At 43.4% G+C, this 18,590-nt stretch overlaps 1 protein-coding gene across 2 annotated transcripts; it reads left to right on the forward strand.

The window, feature by feature from the left end:
- The first annotated feature begins 579 nt into the window (after nucleotides 1-579).
- PRKRA (protein activator of interferon induced protein kinase EIF2AK2) lies at nucleotides 580-17,679 on the forward strand. Of its 2 annotated transcripts, none has more exons than XM_028748512.2 (8): nucleotides 580-1,161; nucleotides 2,524-2,693; nucleotides 5,325-5,406; nucleotides 7,721-7,799; nucleotides 9,449-9,566; nucleotides 10,838-10,935; nucleotides 11,902-12,076; nucleotides 13,325-17,679. In XM_028748512.2, the coding sequence occupies exons 1-8, from the start codon at nucleotides 1,001-1,003 to the stop codon at nucleotides 13,480-13,482; spliced, it is 1,041 nt and encodes a 346-aa protein (XP_028604345.2). In that variant the 5' UTR covers nucleotides 580-1,000; the 3' UTR covers nucleotides 13,483-17,679. The 2 variants fall into 2 exon arrangements, with proteins under 2 accessions (XP_028604345.2, XP_028604353.2); XM_028748520.2 differs by lacking the exon at nucleotides 580-1,161 and adding an exon at nucleotides 1,582-1,603.
- The last annotated feature ends 911 nt before the right edge of the window (nucleotides 17,680-18,590 follow it).

An 18,590-nucleotide genomic window follows, 5' to 3' on the forward strand; every position in this document is an offset into this window, starting at 1 on the left:
AGTCCAACGAAGCTGATGTTGAAGAATCATATTGCTTCTCAATATACAGTGGTACCTCTAGTTACCACCGCACGATTTCTGTTCTCATCCTGAAGCAAAGTTCTTAAGCCGAGGTACTATTTCTGGGTTAGCGGAGTCTGTAACCTGAAGCGTATGTAACCCGAGGTACCACTGTATTGCTTCTCAATATACTCTGGTTAGGGACGCAGGTGGCGCTGTGGGTTAAAGCCTCAGCGCCTAGGACTTGCTGATCGAAAGGTCGGCGGTTCGAATCCCTGCGGTGGGGTGCGCTCCCGTTGCTCGGTCCCAGTGCCTGCCAACCTAGCAGTTCGAAAGCACCTTCGGGTGCAAGTAGATAAATAGGGACCGCTTACTAGCGGGAAGGTAAACGGTGTTCCGTGTGCTGCGCTGGCTTGCCAGAGCAGCGATGTCACGCTGGCCACGTGACCCGGAAGTGTCTCCGGACAGCGCTGGCTCCCGGCCTATAGAGTGAGATGAGCGCACAACCCTAGAGTCTGGCAAGACTGGCCCGTACGGGCAGGGGTACCTTTACCTTTACCTTATACTCTGGTTGGCCTGTGTTATTTTCTCCTGCCGACAGGGGGCCCACTTAAGGACTCTATATGGGCTCTTGGATACCCCATAGGGAAAAGGGAGCAGTTCCCCCCCCCCATAACAATAGGACGTCCCTATTTCCATAGGAGAAATGTTGGAGGGTATGTTAACAGGAAGCAAAGGGTTGGTTTTTTTCCCACGGACCCCCTGAGCTAGAACATGTTCACTGTGACAACTAAAGCGCCCGCGCATCGGCGGGGCCATTTCCAGGCCTCCTTGGGGGTCCCGTCCGCCCCCTCAGCGCCCCTCTTTCTCTCTCACGCAGACCCACAGAGGCGAGCCGCTCTCTCGCCTCTGCGCCGCTTGCAGCCTCCCGGGCGGCTCCTCCCCTCGAACTGGCCCCCGGAACCACACGTGACCCGCGAGAAGGGGCCGTGCTAAAGGGATGCTTCCCGGCCAGGAAGAGATGGAGGCGGCGGCGGCGGCGAACAGCATGGCTCTGCCTCAGCCTGCCCCTTGCCCGGCTATCCTAAGCCAAGAAGGGGGGCTGGCGGGCACGGAGCAGCGGAACTCCCCGGTGGTGGTGGAGAAACTGAAAACCGTCAGGTGACGAGCGAGGGGTGGGGTGGGTAAGGGGCTTTCTATATGGCGGGTGGGGCGGGCGCGGAGCATTCTGGGTTACCGGCGCCCGCCCGCGCGCACGGCGCTGGGTAAGGAGGCGTGCGGGAGCAACCGTCGCCGGCGGGAAACGGCGCCCGCGTGCGCGTGGATTCGGGTTGGAACGTGGGGGTGGGGGAGGGGTCAGGAGCACCCGCGCGCGCACCGTAGCAGGCAGTGTGAATGGCGCGAGCGTGTGTGAGGCTGCACCCAGTTACCTGGAAGCAAACCCGTGTGCGAGAGAAACAGAAACAGATGCTACACTCAGTTACCTGGAAGTAAAGCCGTGTGTGTGTGTGTGTGTGTAAGAGAGAGAGAGAGAAACAGATGCTAAACTCAAGTTACCTGGAAGTAAATCCAATGTTCAGTGACACTTAGGATGATTTCCCAGGTTAGAAAGAGGGAATGCATGTATATGTCTTTATTACATGTCATGCTTTCTGAATGCTACTGGTTTTCTGTCCCTGATTCCTTTCCTCTTGTTTTTTCCTTGTCCTGCCCCAAATAAAATAGTATCTTAAAAAAAACAACCCACTCCTCAATCCTAGAGCAGAATCTGCCCGTCATCTGTTGAATTTGTACACATTTTTAAATTTGCTCTTGTATGTAGGCTACAAAGGCTTGCAATATTTATAGGTGACAGTGCACAGTGGAGGGGAAGGAGTAGCTCAGAACTGGAGTAGATAAGGCATTGCTGGTCTCCGATCAGATGTCCCATTTCTTTATTTTTATGTGGAAAGCTAAAACAGGAGAGTGGGGAGTGGCATTTAGATTAGAGCCATGTTGTTGTTGTTTTATACAAAATGATTGCATAGAGATGGGCGATCTTCTCTCACAAATCTTCAACATTTCAGCACACCAAATTTGAGAGTGAGGAAAATGAAAGTGTAAGTTTTATGTTTCTTTAGATCTGCTAAAGGAAAAGAAACTGAAATTAAGAAAATAGCATTCTCCAAGGCATGTGGAGAGACCAATAATATAATCTGACAACTGGTTCTGTGCATAGCCTGTTTTGTGGAAAAAGCACCGTGGAAGAAGTGCTAGTCGCTTACACTTCGTCTTCTCCCCGCTCTAGTGCAATATCCAAAGCATGGAGTATCACATGTCTGGTAGCATTTCCTTATAACTGTCCACAGGTTACTCATTATCATGAATGCAACACAGAAGCAGGCTTCATTATCTCCAGCTTGTACCTCTGAGTTTCATAAATGAAAGATACAGCATATTTTCGAAAGCAATATTTTAACACACTGCATGTGATTTCCTTCCTTCTCAAATATTCATAAAATTTTTATTCTACTTTGTAAACAGCTTGGAGGAAATCATTACATCCAAACCGGGGAAAACACCAATTCAGATGTTACATGAATATGGCACAAAGGCTAATCTCAATCCTGTATATGACTTTGAAAAAGCTGAGGGGCAAGTGCATATGCCAGTCTTCACCTATAAAGTCACAATGGGTGACATAACTGCAACAGGTTTGTACATTTTGATAGGATTCATGCAGGGCCGGGCCATCCATGAGGCAAGGTGTGACAACTGCCTCGGGCAGCAGGGGCAGCAGATCCTGATGTAGATCTTTATTCCCCACTTTGTTCCTGTTGTAGATCTTCACTCACCCCTTCTTCCCTAGCAGGTGGGGGGGGGTAGCCAAAAAGTATTGGGCCAGCTCTGGATTCATGTCTGAGTTCTTAATTGCATGCAATGTGTGTGTAATGTTTAAAATAAATGCTTCTTCTATTTAGTTTTATACTCCCTCTGTTTCTAAGCTAGTGTGTTGGGTACCAGTAGGGGTAAAGAGAGAGCCCAAATGTCTTTTCCTTCATCCTTTTGTTCTCCTCCAACCTAGCCCTAGAACCCATCTTTCCTACCTTCATCCTAACTGCTACCGACTCTTGGGTCTCCTCCTTAACCTTAGAAGCCCAATTAATTTCCCCTCATTTCTAACCCTAGAACTCACTCTTCCCTCCCCTGCATCTAATTGCACAGCACATTATCCCTTGATCGTATTCTTCGACCCCCATCATGTCCACCCAAACACAGACACCATACAGGCAGTAACCATTTTGCGCACATCCAATTGACATGCGACCACCAAGAGTGCAGAACAGGGGCAGGGTGGGCTTATGCAAGCACCGCTGACGCATGTGGGGGCCAGGAATCGAACCCCTGAGCAAAACGGTTGCCGCCTTTTTTTAAGAGTAACTAATGCGATGTAATTTCTCTGATCTTTGGCACTGTTCCTAGCACTGAGGGCTTACGCATGACATGCAAACTGAAGTTTGCATTTATTGTGGCCAGTAGAATGAGGATAGTGTTTGGATTAGGCCCCACAAGCTTACTTAATGAGTGTCCCACCTCACTCTAGCAAGCATGTTTGGGAACCACTGGTCTAAAAACCTTTTCTAGTCATTTGAATGCAGTACCGTATTTTTCGCCCTATAGGACGCACTTTTTCCCCTCCAAAAATGAAGGGGAAATGTGTGTGCGTCCTATGGGGTGAATGCAGGCTCCTTGGCTCCAGCGATAGCAACGCGAAGTCTCCGAAGCCTGCACTCCGGAGGCTTCGCGTTGCTTTCGCTGAAGCCAGGAGAGTCTGCTCTTTGAGGCTGATGGTGAGGGAAAGCAGCGCTTCCCCCCACCGCCAGCCCCACAAGCTGGGTCGAAAAGCCCGCAGGAGCCGCACAGCCTTTAAAGAGCGCACCACTCTTGGGGGCTTTTCCCCAAGGAGGGAGAAGGGACTGACTCGCCAAGTCAGTCCCTTCTCCCTCCTGTGGGCTTTTGCGGGAGATGGGGGAATTTCCCCCACCTCCCGCAGAAGCCACGCGCTCTTTAAAGGGTGCGTGGCTTCTGCTAGCTTTTCTACGAGGGGGGGGAATTTCCCCCCCTCGTAGAAAAGCCCGCAGGAGCCGCGCACCCTTTAAAGAGCGCGCCGCTTTTGGCTTTTCCCCGAGGAGGGACAAGGGACTGACCCTGCCGTTTCAGTCCCTTCTCCCTCCTGGTCGAAAAGCCCGCAGGAGTCGTGCGCGGCTCCTGCGGGCTTTTGTGGGAGGTGGGGGAATTCTGCCACCACCCGCAAAGGGAGGGAGAAGGTCTTGGAGCTGGGGGGGGGAATCATATTTTTTCCCTTGATCCCCCCCCCCCTGAAAACTAGGTGCGCCCTATGGGCTGGTGCGCCCTATAGGGCGAAAAATACGGTAATTAAGATCCTGGCCACTGGAGCATCAGAATATAAATTTGGCCCATCATTTTTGTGACAGCCCTTTAGGATATTTGAATATAGCTATTGTATCACCTCTTAATCATCTTTTCTCCAAGGCAAACATAAAAATATTTTCTCTGCCTCTGCGCGGCTTCCATAGTTAGTACAGCAGTTTTGACAGTAGCAATGATAAGTCTCTGCTGCTGGGAGGAAACTGCCTGCTGCAGGCCCTCTGCCTTCTTAAAACTCTGCATCTCCCCTTCAGGTGTGTTTTATATATATATATACCCTTACCTTTTGAGAACTTACCAGCATAAGCAGATGAATAGGAATCGGCTGCCCAACCGCTATCTTTGAAAGATGCAATTTTTCAAAAAATATTCAGAGCTACTTCTGATGTTAGTGATGTCTTTAAAATGGGAATGGCAAAATGTTATATAGGGCCTTCTCGGTAGTGGCGCCCACCTTGTGGAACGCCCTCCCATCAGATGTCAAGGAAATAAACAACTATCTGACTTAGAAGACATCTGAAAGCAGCCCTGTTTAGGGAAGTTTTTAATGTTTGATCTTTTATCATGTTTTTAATATTCTCTTGGGAGCTGCCCAGAGTGGCTGGGGAAACCCATCCAGATGGGTGGGGTATAAATAATAAATTATTATCATCATCACCATCACCATCATCATTTAGAAACGAGCCACATTTTCCCCCATTGTGCTTGCTTGCACTGGCAAGATACAATAAAACAGGCCATCTTGCCTTTGTGGGAAAAGTGTCCAAACAGGTCTATACACTCTTCATGTTATCATGAAACAGAAAATGGATATTTCAGAACGAAACATTCAGACTGCTAGATTTTCATAGCTTACTGTTCAGAACACTCACATATTTTTGTTTTTATTAATTCAGGAGAGGGTCCGAGCAAGAAAATTGCAAAACACAAAGCTGCAGAAGCTGCCCTGAACATTTTGAAAGGCAATTCAAATATTTGGTGAGTTGGTTTTGATCATTGTGACATAGTATTATTGCCGAATGGGACCTGCTGGAAAATTTTGGAAGAGAGCTTTACAAATATTTTAAAAATTAAGGCTATGATGCTTAACATACTTGATTTGGAGATAGGTTTATAAAAAAGCAGTGGGAAATGGGGCCAAATTATGTGACCGCATCTAAGATGGATGGTTACTTCACTGCTTAATATCCACATGGTAAAGTAGTATTTTAACAATGCTATTACATTGTTGTTCATTTCTTGAAAACCTCTTTTCTTGTATTTTTGTGGAAGTGATAAAATAGCAATTTCTGTCACCTTTCATGTAACTGTTAGTTATGACTCTGTAAGAGTATGAAAGGTTTCTCTCTTTATTTAACAAGCTGCTGTTTCATAACTCAGACCTGTTTTCAATCTTTGTTAGTCTCATGTGTACAAACTTGTAAATGTTATCAGTACAAAAAGATAGTCAATTGTTGTCCTGAGCTCCTTTGAGAAGAAAGGTGGGAGAAAAAGTTAATAAATAAATAGAATAAATTTTTTGCTACTTTTTCATTTGACCTTTCAATCTTACTTTTTAAATTTTCGTTTAATTTATAGCATGTATCATGCTTTTCCTTCCCTAGGGAAGCACCAGGCTGCTAACAGCTTCAAAATTCAGTTAACATAAGCTATGGGAAAATATAACAAAACGTAGAACAACCTTATTGCCAAAAGACAATCTATGAATATTTTAATAAAAAGGATCAGTACAGTGGACCCTCCAGATACGAATTAAACTTGTTCTGAGGGTCCGTCCGCAACCCAAAAAGTCCGTAGGCAGAGGTGCCAATTCTGCGCATGTACGTGGTGCGATTGTGCATTTTTGCGCAGAGCGCATGTGCACGCGGCAAGACCCGAAAGTATACACTTCCGGGCCGCGTTCGTAACCTGAAAGTTATGTGTCCAGAGCAGTACGTAACTAGAGGGTCCACTGTAATTATTAATATAAAGATAAGTCAAAGCCTGGGGTGCTCTGGTCCATGGAGTCCCAAAGAGTTGGACACGACTAAACAACAGCAAAGTCAAAGTCACATTCAGGTTAGAGCAGTACAGTGGTGCCTCGCAAGACGAAAATAATCCGTTCCGCGAGTCTCTTTGTCTAGCGGTTTTTTCATCTTGCGAAGCAACCCTATTAGCGGATTAGCGCTATTAGCGGCTTAGCGGCTATTAAAGGCCTAGCGGTTTAGCAGCTAAAAGGCTATTAGTGGCTTAGCGGCTATTAAAGGCTTAGCGGCTAAAAGGCTATTAGCGGCTTAGAAAAAGGGGGGGAAGCGAAAAAAATCGCAACACTCGCAAGACGTTTTCGTCTTGCGAAGCAAGCCCATAGGGAAAATCGTCTTGCGAAGCACATCGAAAAACAGAAAACCCTTTCGTCTAGCGGGTTTTTCGTCTTGCGAGGCATTCGTCTTGCGGGGCACCACTGTATCAACAATACTGTTAAATCTTTAACAAAGGTCTTCATAGATCATAGAATCATAGAGTTGGAAGGGATCACAATCATCTAGTCCAACCCCCTACAATTCAGGAATCTTTTGTGCAATGTGGGGTTCGAACCCACAGCCCTGAGATTTAAGAGTCTTGTGCTCTACCAACTGAGCTATCCCTTCCTTCTGGCCTTATTCATAGAATCATAGTGTTTTCTTGAAGAAGATCGGTTTTGTAGTTTCCTGCCTTATTCCATGACAAATTTTGGCAAAATGACATGTTCAGGTAACTGTGGTTACAGCAGATGTCAATCGCTTCCATGCTGCTTTTGAAACTGCTAGGCTTGGCTTCAAAGTGCCTTGCATGAGTACAAAGGCACTTCTGATTGCACGAGGCGTCCCTGCCAAATTCTTCTGATTTCCCCACCCCACAGCAGGGCCCCTCCATGCCCTGCCCCATGCTGTTCTGGAGGGTCCCTCATACCTCAATGGCAGTTTTTGAGAGTACATGAGACTTATGTCTGGGGAGGAGCCACGAAAAGTTCCTTCTTGCCAGTGGAATTCTGCCTGCTTTTTCCTGGATCCAGACCCTTGAATTTAAAAAGCAGCCTGGGGAGGAAGCACAGGAAACTGCCTGTGGGGAACAAAATCCTCCACGTGTGCAAAAATAGACACAACTCAGACATAGAAAAGCATGTCAGCTTTCTTTACTTTAAACATCTTGTAGAGGTAGTCTTAATGAGGCAGTCTCATATTAAAATGTAGAATGTACTTAGGACTGATTCCTGATTTGTTAGCGAAATGATGCCTGAAACTCCCAGTTTTCAAGTTAACTATGTTTCTTTTAGCATTTCTATGCCAGACCACTTAATCCCTGAACGTCTCGATCAAGCACCAAATCAGTCCAATCCTATTGGATCATTGCAGGTGAGTTGCAACGACATTTAAAATGTACCGTATTTGGAAGTTCTTTGTCTTTATTTATTTATTTTAATTACATTATTATTATTATTATTATTATTATTATTATTATTATTATTATTATTTATTTCAACTTATATACCACCCTATACCCGGAGGTCTCAGGGCAGTTCACAGCATATAAAATCAAACCAAAAGCTGTAACCCAATAACCCCCCCCCCCAAAAAAAAAGCCACATTCTAAAAGGGTGTTGGATGTCCATAAGATCAACCAAAGGCCTGATTAAAAAGAAACGTTTTTGCCTGGCGCCTAAAGGTGTATAATGAAGGCACCAGGTGAACTTCTCTGGGTAGAGCATTCCACAGACGGGGAGCCACTGCAGAAAAGGCCCCGTTCTCATGTTGCCATCCTCCACACCTCTCATGGAGGGGGCACACGAAGAAGGGCCTCAGAAGATGATATCGGGGTCTGGGTAGTTTCATATGGAAAGAGGCGGTCCTTTATATACCTTTTAGTTTTTTAGAGGTCAAAGTCATTCTACACTAAGTTACAAATTATCTTTAGATCCTTATGTATGTAACATCATGTTTGTTTCCTTCTTATTTTCTGATGACAGAAAGCAGGCAGTCAGGAGCAGGTAGCTGAGCCGAGGAAGGAGAAGACAGTTCCTATACCCTCAGGAAAGAATGTAGAGTAAGCAACAAAAAGCAAAGCATAGTGATTACAGAGTGGGTGGTGAAGAGAAACGAAAGGATTGGTTGGTTTGTCAGGTTTTCTCATCCACACTGTGTGCAAAGCTCACAGCTCATCACTGTGATGATATATATAAGATGGAAAGCTTTTCTTTGGGCAGAGTAGTGACCAATGAAAGCAAGACTTACTCTCACATCACTGAAATAGAATGCTTTCATTGGGCTGCTGCTCTAGCACAGTGAAATGCGCTGATCTTGGAAGTTCCCTCAGCTCTGTCCTGGTTTGAGATGTAGAAGGATACATGCAGTGTAAAGCAAAATACATCAGAATTTTGCTTTCCAAGTTAACACTGAAGTAATCACAATACCTTGACAGTATCTTGAGAAGTAGAGACGTCACCTTGCCAACAAAGGTCCGTATAGTTAAAGCCATGGTTTTCCCAGTAGTGATGTATGGAAGTGAGAGCTGGACCATAAAGAAGGCTGATCGCCGAAGAATTGATGCTTTTGAATTATGGTGCTGGAGAAGACTCTTGAGAGTCCCATGGACTGCAAGAAGATCAAACGCATCCATTCTTAAGGAAATCAGCCCTGAGTGCTCACTGGAAGGACAGATCGTGAAGCTGAGGCTCCAGTACTTTGGCCACCTCATGAGAAGAGAAGACTCCCTGGAGAAGACACTGATGCTGGGAAAGATGGAGGGCACAAGGAGAAGGGGGCGACAGAGGACGAGATGGTTGGATAGTGTTTTCGAGGTTACCAGCATGAGTTTGACCAAACTGCGGGAAGTAGTGGAGGACAGAAGTGCCTGGTGTGCTCTGGTCCATGGGGTCACGAAGAGTTGGACACGACTAAACAACAACAATCACGATAAATAAACCTGTTCTAAATAGACATGTGGCTGTTTTAAGGCTAGATAAAAAAGAAATGTCCTGTTACCTGTTGTTTCCCTTCTTCCCTAGGAGCTAGCTATTCAGAAGGGTTGGAGACTTCCTGAGTACTCACTGGCACAGGAGACAGGGCCACTCCATAAGAGAGAATTTACAATGACTTGCAGAATAGAAACATTTGTAGAAAGAGGTACGTGCTTATTTTTTTTCTCCTCGGCACAAAATGTTGCAAAACCTGAATTTAAGCACAGGATTCATTTTCTATTTTTGATCATTTAAAAAAATTGTATCTTATATAAGTCTCTCTTGCAAGCTGCCTTGAGGACTTTATAACTTGAAAGTCAAAATAAGTGCCTTAGCAGAGCATTCCTACTTGTGGGGGTGTCTAAGGTGGAGGGACCACCACATCCAAAGTGTGCTGGCAGGGTGGATGGAGGGGGTGCTTTTTTCTTTCTGCCACTCTGCCCCCCCCCCAACAAACATCAGTGCACCTGCTCCCAATGTGCCCTGGTTTTGGATTCCTACTGGAGCACCAACAGCCTAATGATAGAAATTCCCATAAGGCTAAACAAGTTATTGTTTTCTCACCTACCCCAATACATGTACCTGTACGAGCACAGGTGGCAGAAGACTCTGCATGCCTTCTGTATTCTCCATTCTGCCCCCTGTTGCGGCTTAGTCAGGCTAAACGAGGTCTGGAAGGGGGAAGGAACCGCCTGTGGGCATCTGTATGCAGGTTGGCACTGCACCCATTTGGGGAACATTTTTAATTAATAGAAGCCACTTGGGGCAAAAAAATCCTCTTTCTGTCCCTCCTCCATCAAAACATTTTGTGGACAAACTTGAGCGCTAGTAAGCCTGGCTCAGATTTGGCCCTGCATTCAGGTCTGCTCTCAGTATCCCCTTCTCTTTCTACCCTCTCATCTCTGTGCCCTCTCAGGGTTCTTGAAATTTACTCAGAGTCAAGAGTGGATTTCATGCTCTTTATTCAACCTCATAGTGGTGAGGAGGAATGGAAGTTCCCCTAGAATGTCTGCTTTATATACATTATTTACACAATGGGCCCCCACCTGATTGGCTAATTCTGGGATTCTCCTGTAGGCCAATCAGGTTGCGGATTCACTTCCACCTAAAACTGGATTGGATGGCTCCTGTGGACCAATCAGACTGCTGCATTTTGGATCCTATTCAACTCAGTACATAACAATTCTTCTGTTGTGATGCAGAAACTCACACCTGGCCATGGCTGGAGGGGAGATCCCAAGTTAATAATTAACAGATGTAAACTTAACAGGTGGAACTATTAGAACAAAACATACAGGGGAGTTTCAAAAGCATAGCTGAGTTGATGGATGTGTAGTCTGTGACTCGCAGTCTAGTTTCAGTTTTCTAGCATGAATGTCTCTTAATCTGGGTTTCTCTGCTTATTTTAATCCTTCTTGCTTTTGTTTTCTTACAAAGGGATTGGGACTTCTAAAAAATTAGCAAAGCGAAACGCCGCCGAGAAACTACTCGATAAATTCCGTAATTTTTCTGGAGACAATATCACTATTTCTTTAGTAAGTAATTCATTTACGTTTATAGCAACTGCTTAGCTATTCAAACCTAACAATGCAATCATTCGTTTTCATTAATTGTCCAGCTCATACTAAGGCGCTATAGTAAATATACACAGGCAAGCTAGACTCCACCCCCCCCCCGCCCTGATGGTTCAACTGTTATCTTCCATGTTCTTCATCTAAGCTACAAGATCTCTGTCCTCTCCCCCACTCTTTCTCTCTCTCTTTCTCTCTCTCTTTCTTTCTTTCTTTCTTTCTTTCTTGTCTTAATAACCTAAGGATGCAGCTTAGGAAGTGAGTTCAGTTGAACTGCATGGAACCTTGTTCAGAGCAAACAGGCGGTCATTGAGCTACACAGCTGTTTCTAAAATCTAATATATTTTCAAATGCACAAACAACGTACATCTTCCATTGCCTCTCTCTCCTCCAGAAGCTGGAAGAATACCAATTTCTATATCATTTAACTCTTGGGAGTTAAGCGTATATATGTCTTCTAAGAAATCCCAGCTATCAGCTCACTATCAAATGCAGCTATCTGCTTCACACTGATGGATGTGCCTTCCTTCAGGCGGCTTGTATTTAACAGCGAGTTTATACAGGAATGGAAACAGCCTCAGCTGCTTCATTTCTGCTCTTCAGGCTTTTGTTAATGCTGCAGTAGAACAAGCAGTAAAATGTAGCTCCTGTAGGTGAAATTGTTGACATTTACAGTTCAGAGTTGTGTTAAAAGTAAAAATGCTTATGGAAAACATAGGACCCTGTAGTACAGACCAAGAGAATCTTGGATAAGGCATATTAAAAGCAAGTTTTTAACAAGTGTGGAAATATTTGGGTAGAACAAAGTGTGATATGAGAGCTTGGTATTTGTTTAATCCATATACAAGGGGCGTGGAATGACTGCATTTAAAGCTGTTGGATGGTGGTTTTAAAACACAGCAAAGACTAAATGGCCTTAATTTGTTCCAGGGAAAAGAACAAAATGTTAATTTGGGGTGTACATGGAGCACCTTAAGGAATTCTTCTGGAGAAAAAATTACTTTGCTGAAAATAAGTCCGCTCAGTATTCCTAATACAGATTATGTTCATCTTCTTGGAGAACTTGCAGAAGAGCAAGGTTTTAATACAAAATACTTGAATATAGGTAAGAACCATGTGGGTGACTATGGGCGAGATGCATCCTCTTTTCTTAGTATCTTTTTTCCCAACACAGGCCAGGCAGAACCAAGTTTCCAATGAAGTGTGTACCAAAAAGGGGCGGGATTATGAAATGTCCATTTTCTTCCAGCATTAACATGAACACAATTATCTGCAGAACCTTAGTACTAACAGCAGCCAGAGAACACACTTTCATCACATTTTGTCTAATAATTAAAAGATGCACACAGTCTTACCACTAACATTTGGAATATTAAATTTGCTAAAAGGGTGCAGTATGTAAATGGCGGTGCTGTTTTCAGGGATATGTGTGCTAAACTTGCTGTTTATTGTTAGTGCTTTCACAAAATAATTCACACAGGTCACAATCGAAGAACCTGAACAAGAATTTAGGGCTGTCAAGTGATGGAACTGTTTCTGGAAATAAATTCTGCATCAAAGTGTAGTTCATAAATCCAGCTGTGCTTTTGTTTCTGAATGTTTTGGAAGTCGAATGGACTTCCGCAACAAATTCTGTTCGACGTCCAAGGTATAACTGTATAGGTAATAGAGTATTTGTGTTGTGCCAGAGCAGGTTGGGAGAGATGGTTTCCTACATATTCCAGTCATATATCCTTTTATGTGACACCATCCTGATTACCGTACTTTTCCGTGTATAAGACTAGCTTTGTTTACTCAAAAATTAGGTTTAAAAAGTGGGGGCATCTTATACACGGGTAGTGAGTATGTGTGACAGATGATTGGTTGCAGCCGCGAGCTGCAGATTGTCATTGGCGATTTGTAGTGTGATTGGTGGCTGTGGCAAGGGGTTTTTTTGTATTGGCTATTGGAAATGGGTGTTTGATTGGTTGCTGCGTCAAGGGCTGCAGAGGATTGGCTGCCACTGTGGCAATTGTTATTGCTATTTACTTTTGCTGTTGGTGATCGGTTAGAGGTTTGTAGCAGACGCGAGCGATTGCTAGCGAGGGGTGTGAGCGATTGCAACCGCCGGGTTAGTGATTTACTGCATTCCCCCTCAAAAAACGCTCAACAACTCCAGTCCTCCCCCCAAAAAGCTCAACAACTTTGGGCCATTTTCTGAAATTGGAGTCCCTCAAAATAGGGGGCGTGTTATACACAGAAAAGTACGGTACTTTCATTCACAATGTCGGGGAAAGAGAATTAATGTAGTTGGTGTTTTCAAAAATTAGTGGCGTGATATTCCATTAACCAGCACCTGTGCTTGTACTTTCAGAGGAGCTGAGTGTGAATGGACAATACCAGTGTCTTGCAGAACTTTCAACTAATCCAATCACAGTTTGTCACGGGACTGGAATCTCCTGGGGCAATGCCCACAATGATGCTGCTCACAATGCACTACAATATTTAAAGATCATGGCTGGACAGAAATAAGATTCAAGCAAAAGGGAAATATTTAAGGACGTATCCATCCAAGCCGAACAGTTTCCAGATCATTGGAGCTGTGTTGTTTTTTTAAGTCACATCACAAAATCCACACACGTGTATACAATTATGCATTATAATGAAACAATCAATCACCGCAAGTATGTTATTTATCTGGAAGTCCAGATACCACCACAGCCGCAGGCGTGGAATGAGATACAGAATTCACCTTTCCAGAATCTGATGAATGAGAATCCTTGGAGCCAAAGCCCAAAGCAAACGTTGCTCTAAATGAGCAGCTGCCCCTCAAATTGCAGCCACATGTCCAATTCCTCCCATTTGCTCTATATTCTGGTTCAGAAAAACTTATGACATGACATTGCAGTGAGAAAAGGGGAATCTATGATGTCATGACATGAGGTAAGTTCTAGTGGGTGTAACGGGGAGAGGGGAGGAACTAGAAGCGTGGCTACCATTTTTTGTTGGCAATCACGTTTAGAATGAGATCTATCTTGATCGTTGGAAAATGGCTTCCTGTGGTCAGGAACAGGGCTTGCAATCTCAACATGCTCCTTTCCCTCCAAACCATCCCTATATGTTGATATCTGTTTAACACTGCATGACTCATTTATACTTCATTTCATGACACAAAATCCAACCGGGGGAGGAGAAGTTTTAAAATGCCAGGTGTGCTCTGGTCCATTGGGTCACAAAGAGTTGGACATGACTAAACAACAACAATGAAGTATGTGTGACAGAAACAGTTCATCTTCATGATTTGTTCCGAATACAATAACTTCCATTTTTTTCCTGGTTGTCGAATTAGGGGTGGAGTTTGGCACAGAATTGTAGCACTGTTGTCTTTACTGTACTAAGTTTTAGTATCACAAAGTAGCTTTCAGCCTGCACTACATATATACTGAAGCTTACAGGCTCCTTTGTGAATACCTGTGTATATGGGATCTTAAAACCAAAGTATCTGAAATGTTCCAGTGCTTTGAAAAGCTTTATGTTATGGCCATGGGATATTATCCATTTTCTTGTGTGTGGATTTTTCTCTCATTGTGTGAACTGTGGCCTTTTTAAACCTATGGTTTGAAGATTGAATTTTTACAGAAATAATGACTCTATTAACACCACTGCCCTTTTTCGTAAGGTAACTATAAGAATCGGTCATTCTTTAATAAATTCTTTTAAAGAATAATTCAAGTAATAAGTTTTTATGTTAATCTTAAGGCATGTATTCTGTATATTTAGAGGAAAGGCAGAGGCAGAGGCTGGCTATGTAAATTGGTCATAGCAAATTAAGACAGAACATCTTTTCTAGAGGTGATCACAATGGCCTGCTAGCAGTTAATACACATTTTGCACATAAAGTTAACCATGCACTAGTAGATTTGAATACAAAAGCCTATATGCACATTGTTCTCATGGGAAAGACAGTGTAATTGTGATGGTCACGTTCAGCCTGCTCTACTAGACAGTTTTCCTAAGGTTGGTTCTGGAGTGCAGGTGTCTCACTGAGCTGAAGCTGCTATTGAATTCAAGGTGACCTGCTTGATTCAAGTGGAACAGTTCCTTCCCTCTGCAGGCTGATTGAACCTCCCAAGAGGCATTCAGATCTCATTGAAACAACTGGAGAAAAGGAGGCCCTGGGTGTTTTATAGGGACTGTAGCAGCTGTGCAGTCTCTGAATCTTCCTGCTAAGAATAGTTCCCATGGTGATGCAAATGCATGTGCAGGAACACCCAGGGCTTCTAAGCCTGGACAGGTCCAGCACATGAGATCTTTGCTCTCAAAAGGAAAAGCTGGTACAGCTGTTGCCCAAGACATGGCAACTGAAAGATTGCATTGACTTATTATAAACAGAAAATGAGTTCTACTCATGTAAGCAGCCACTATTGTCTTCCAAGAGTTCCTGTGTCCCACATTACACTGGCTATTCATGTTGATCATTGTGAGTGCAGTTACATGTCGAAAATGCTAGCTGCCACATGCCTGCACCATGCATTATTGGATATTAGCACAGAGTGCCCAGCTCTGATGTGACATAATCTGTATTCAGCCCATCATAATTTGTGTTAGAGCCCGTACTGCTCTACTAGGGAAGAGCCAGCATTGGCTCAGTTACTAGGGCGGCCATACCATTGGGCAGGAAAATGGCGCCTTGGCGGATTTTTGGAAAATGGGTAAAATGTCCAGAAAACGCAGACATATGGCAAGGGAAGTTAAAAGCTTAGATTTTGGGGGGAGATGTTCACAAAAAGCTCAACAACTTTGAGAGAGAGAAAAAACTTGTCTGGATTTTCACTTTGGGGAATATGGCAACCCTGTCAGTTATCTATGTGAGCCAATGTTCATTCAATATGCAATAAGGTGCTGTGGGATTAAAGTAGCACGGGTTTGAAAAAGGTTAGACTTTTGATAAATTTCCTATACTTACAGAATTACAGTATTCTGTGTATAAGATGCCCACATGTATAAGACTTATTTTTGGGGACTCCAAATTAAGAAAACACCCCTCAGCACTACACATATATAAGACGAGTCCCAATTTTAGACCTGATTTTTTTGGTTTAAAAAAACTAGTCTTATACACAGAAAAATACGGTACTTCTTTGTAAGGAATAGCAACATATTCTGACAGACAACATAATCTTATTTGAAGATCTCATTTTTGGCCATTTCTGCTCAAATATTGCCTCAAAGTATTAAGTGCATACTAGAGTGGTACCTCTAGTTACGAACTTAATTCATTCCGAGGTCCGTTCTTAACCTGAAACTGTTCTTAACTAGAGGTGTGCTTTCGCTAATGGGGCCTCTTGCTACCGCCAGCACACGATTTCTGTTCTCATCCTGGGGCAAAGTTCTCAACTCGAGGTAACTCTTCCAGGTTAGTGGAGTTTGTAACCTGAAGCTTTTGTAACTTGAGGCGTTTGTAACTTGAGGTACCACTGTAGTTCACTTTCATGCTCCTGGGGTCTTTTCCTGGCATCATTTAGCTGGTGGAAATCAACAAGATAAAACTTGACCTTCAGTCACATATATGCATTTTAATACTTACCCATACATGTATACTGGTAAATTGAATATTTGGCCTTAGTTGAGACAAGAAACCCTCATTCAAAGTTTCTTGCCATTCTTCAGTCTTGCAGAGACAACTAAGATAATGCCTAAATTGAAATCTGTGATAGTTGCTCTATAAAATAATAAATTTTCACCTCTAGGCCTAGGGGTGAAAGAGGGATTACAGATCACAGATCATCCGGAGGTGGGGGGGAGGTCCATGAGAGAAAATACCATCACAATTTTTGCCAAGATTAGTTTCATCTGCTTTTGAAAATATTCCCCCCCCCTCAAATTAAAAAAACACCACAAGTCAGATATATCACATCCCAAAGAAATCCTATTGATTTCATAAACTGCAGTTCAAAAGCTTTGTTGAGTTGCAAACAGCTAATTTCTGCCAAGAGTATTTAGGTACCTGCAGTATAAACAGTAAACAAAAATGTGCTGAAAGTTACAAAACCATACTTATTTGAATATTAAGAACAACAACCCTATGTATGTGCAAATCAGACACAAGTCTCAACAGCTATGAATGGGCCTTGCAGGGGAAGAGTGTATAGAACTGCAATTTAAACTGTCCTATCAAAAGTTGTGGTAAAAATTGAAGCCTATCATGTGATTCTGCTAACTTCTGCTGTTCAGTCTGGAAAGTTGTTTGCTATGCATTTGGACACCTCTTACCATTGTAACCAAATTTTGCATGATGGTTCCTGAGATCAAGGAGCAGGTTTTCATCTCTTGATACAACCGGATGCCGTTTGGAATCAAGATAACGTACAGAACCTTTCAAAAATGCGGATTTTAACCATTGGGGTTTTTTGGTTTTCTTCTTAGAAATCCTGAGCAATACTGGATATAAAGCAGCTAGTTATACTCTAATGCTTATTATCTATAATGACTGTAGCAACATTAAATATGCAGGTAGTTCTCTTCACATCCAAGGACCTGGCAACCACTTTTACCTCATGTTTTTAAGGTATTGGTATCAAAAATTGTCACATACACAGCATATACATTTGTTTTTCCACTGCTTGTATGTAACATGGGTAAATGTACCAGGGAAGCATAACCTGCCGTGCTCCCTGCTGTTTGTACAGACAATGGTGAGTGTGAATAAAAATGTGTGATTTAACTTAAGCTTTTCAGTATTCGTAGCCCAATTAAGCAACTACGTTTTATTATTTTGTAGTGAAATGGAGCTTTCTGTAGAAAAACCAAAAGTAGATGTGCCCCTCCTCACCCCCCACATCAAAAGCCCAGCTTTAGTGAGTGGCACACAAAATTTTCCTCTTTTAAGTGGTAGTTACTAAGCCATACCGTTACATTCTTTGCAGTGTGCTGATAATCTCATGAATGCAATACTCCAAATCATGGCCAACTAGAAATCTTCTCCCACACAATTCAGTATGAGCACCACTTGAGGAAGTTGTAGATTTTCTTTTTTCACATAAGAACCAAGGGACTGTTAATTCCTCCAACCGTGACAGAGGACATCACGACTGGGACTTCTACGTAGCTAAAGCTGTGAGAACTATACACCTCTGTGAAGCCAACCCTGAAGTTGTGTCATGTTGCCCACTATGTGGTATGTTTGAAAGGTCTGGCTTTTTTTCTGGATATGTTCACTATACCAGATGCACCAAACATAGCAGCAGTGTGTGTGGGTGTAACTCTATATATGACCGACTGCGTATCAATACTAAGCAACTTGGCATCAGATGCAGGACCGCATGTTTATTTCCATTTGAAAACTTTCCTCCAGCTTCCAAGGCACTGACTTTTTATTGACATGTACCATCACCTTGCATATAGACATCTGTTGTACCCATCATTTTCTGTACTGGAGTATAATGCTGACTGCTGGCCACAGCAGTAAGAAGCAAGACGGCAGCTTTTGACGTTTGCTATCTGTGATGTTTGAGTAACGACAAAACACAAAATGCTCTTCTCTTGACTTCCACTCTGATACACCTTTTAATTTGGTTCCAAGAAAGCACAATTATTCACTAGTGTATGAGGCCATAGAAAATGTTCTTTACCTGTCATGT

This window comes from Podarcis muralis, chromosome 1, assembly GCF_964188315.1.
Source record: "Podarcis muralis chromosome 1, rPodMur119.hap1.1, whole genome shotgun sequence".
Taxonomy (NCBI): domain Eukaryota; kingdom Metazoa; phylum Chordata; class Lepidosauria; order Squamata; family Lacertidae; genus Podarcis; species Podarcis muralis.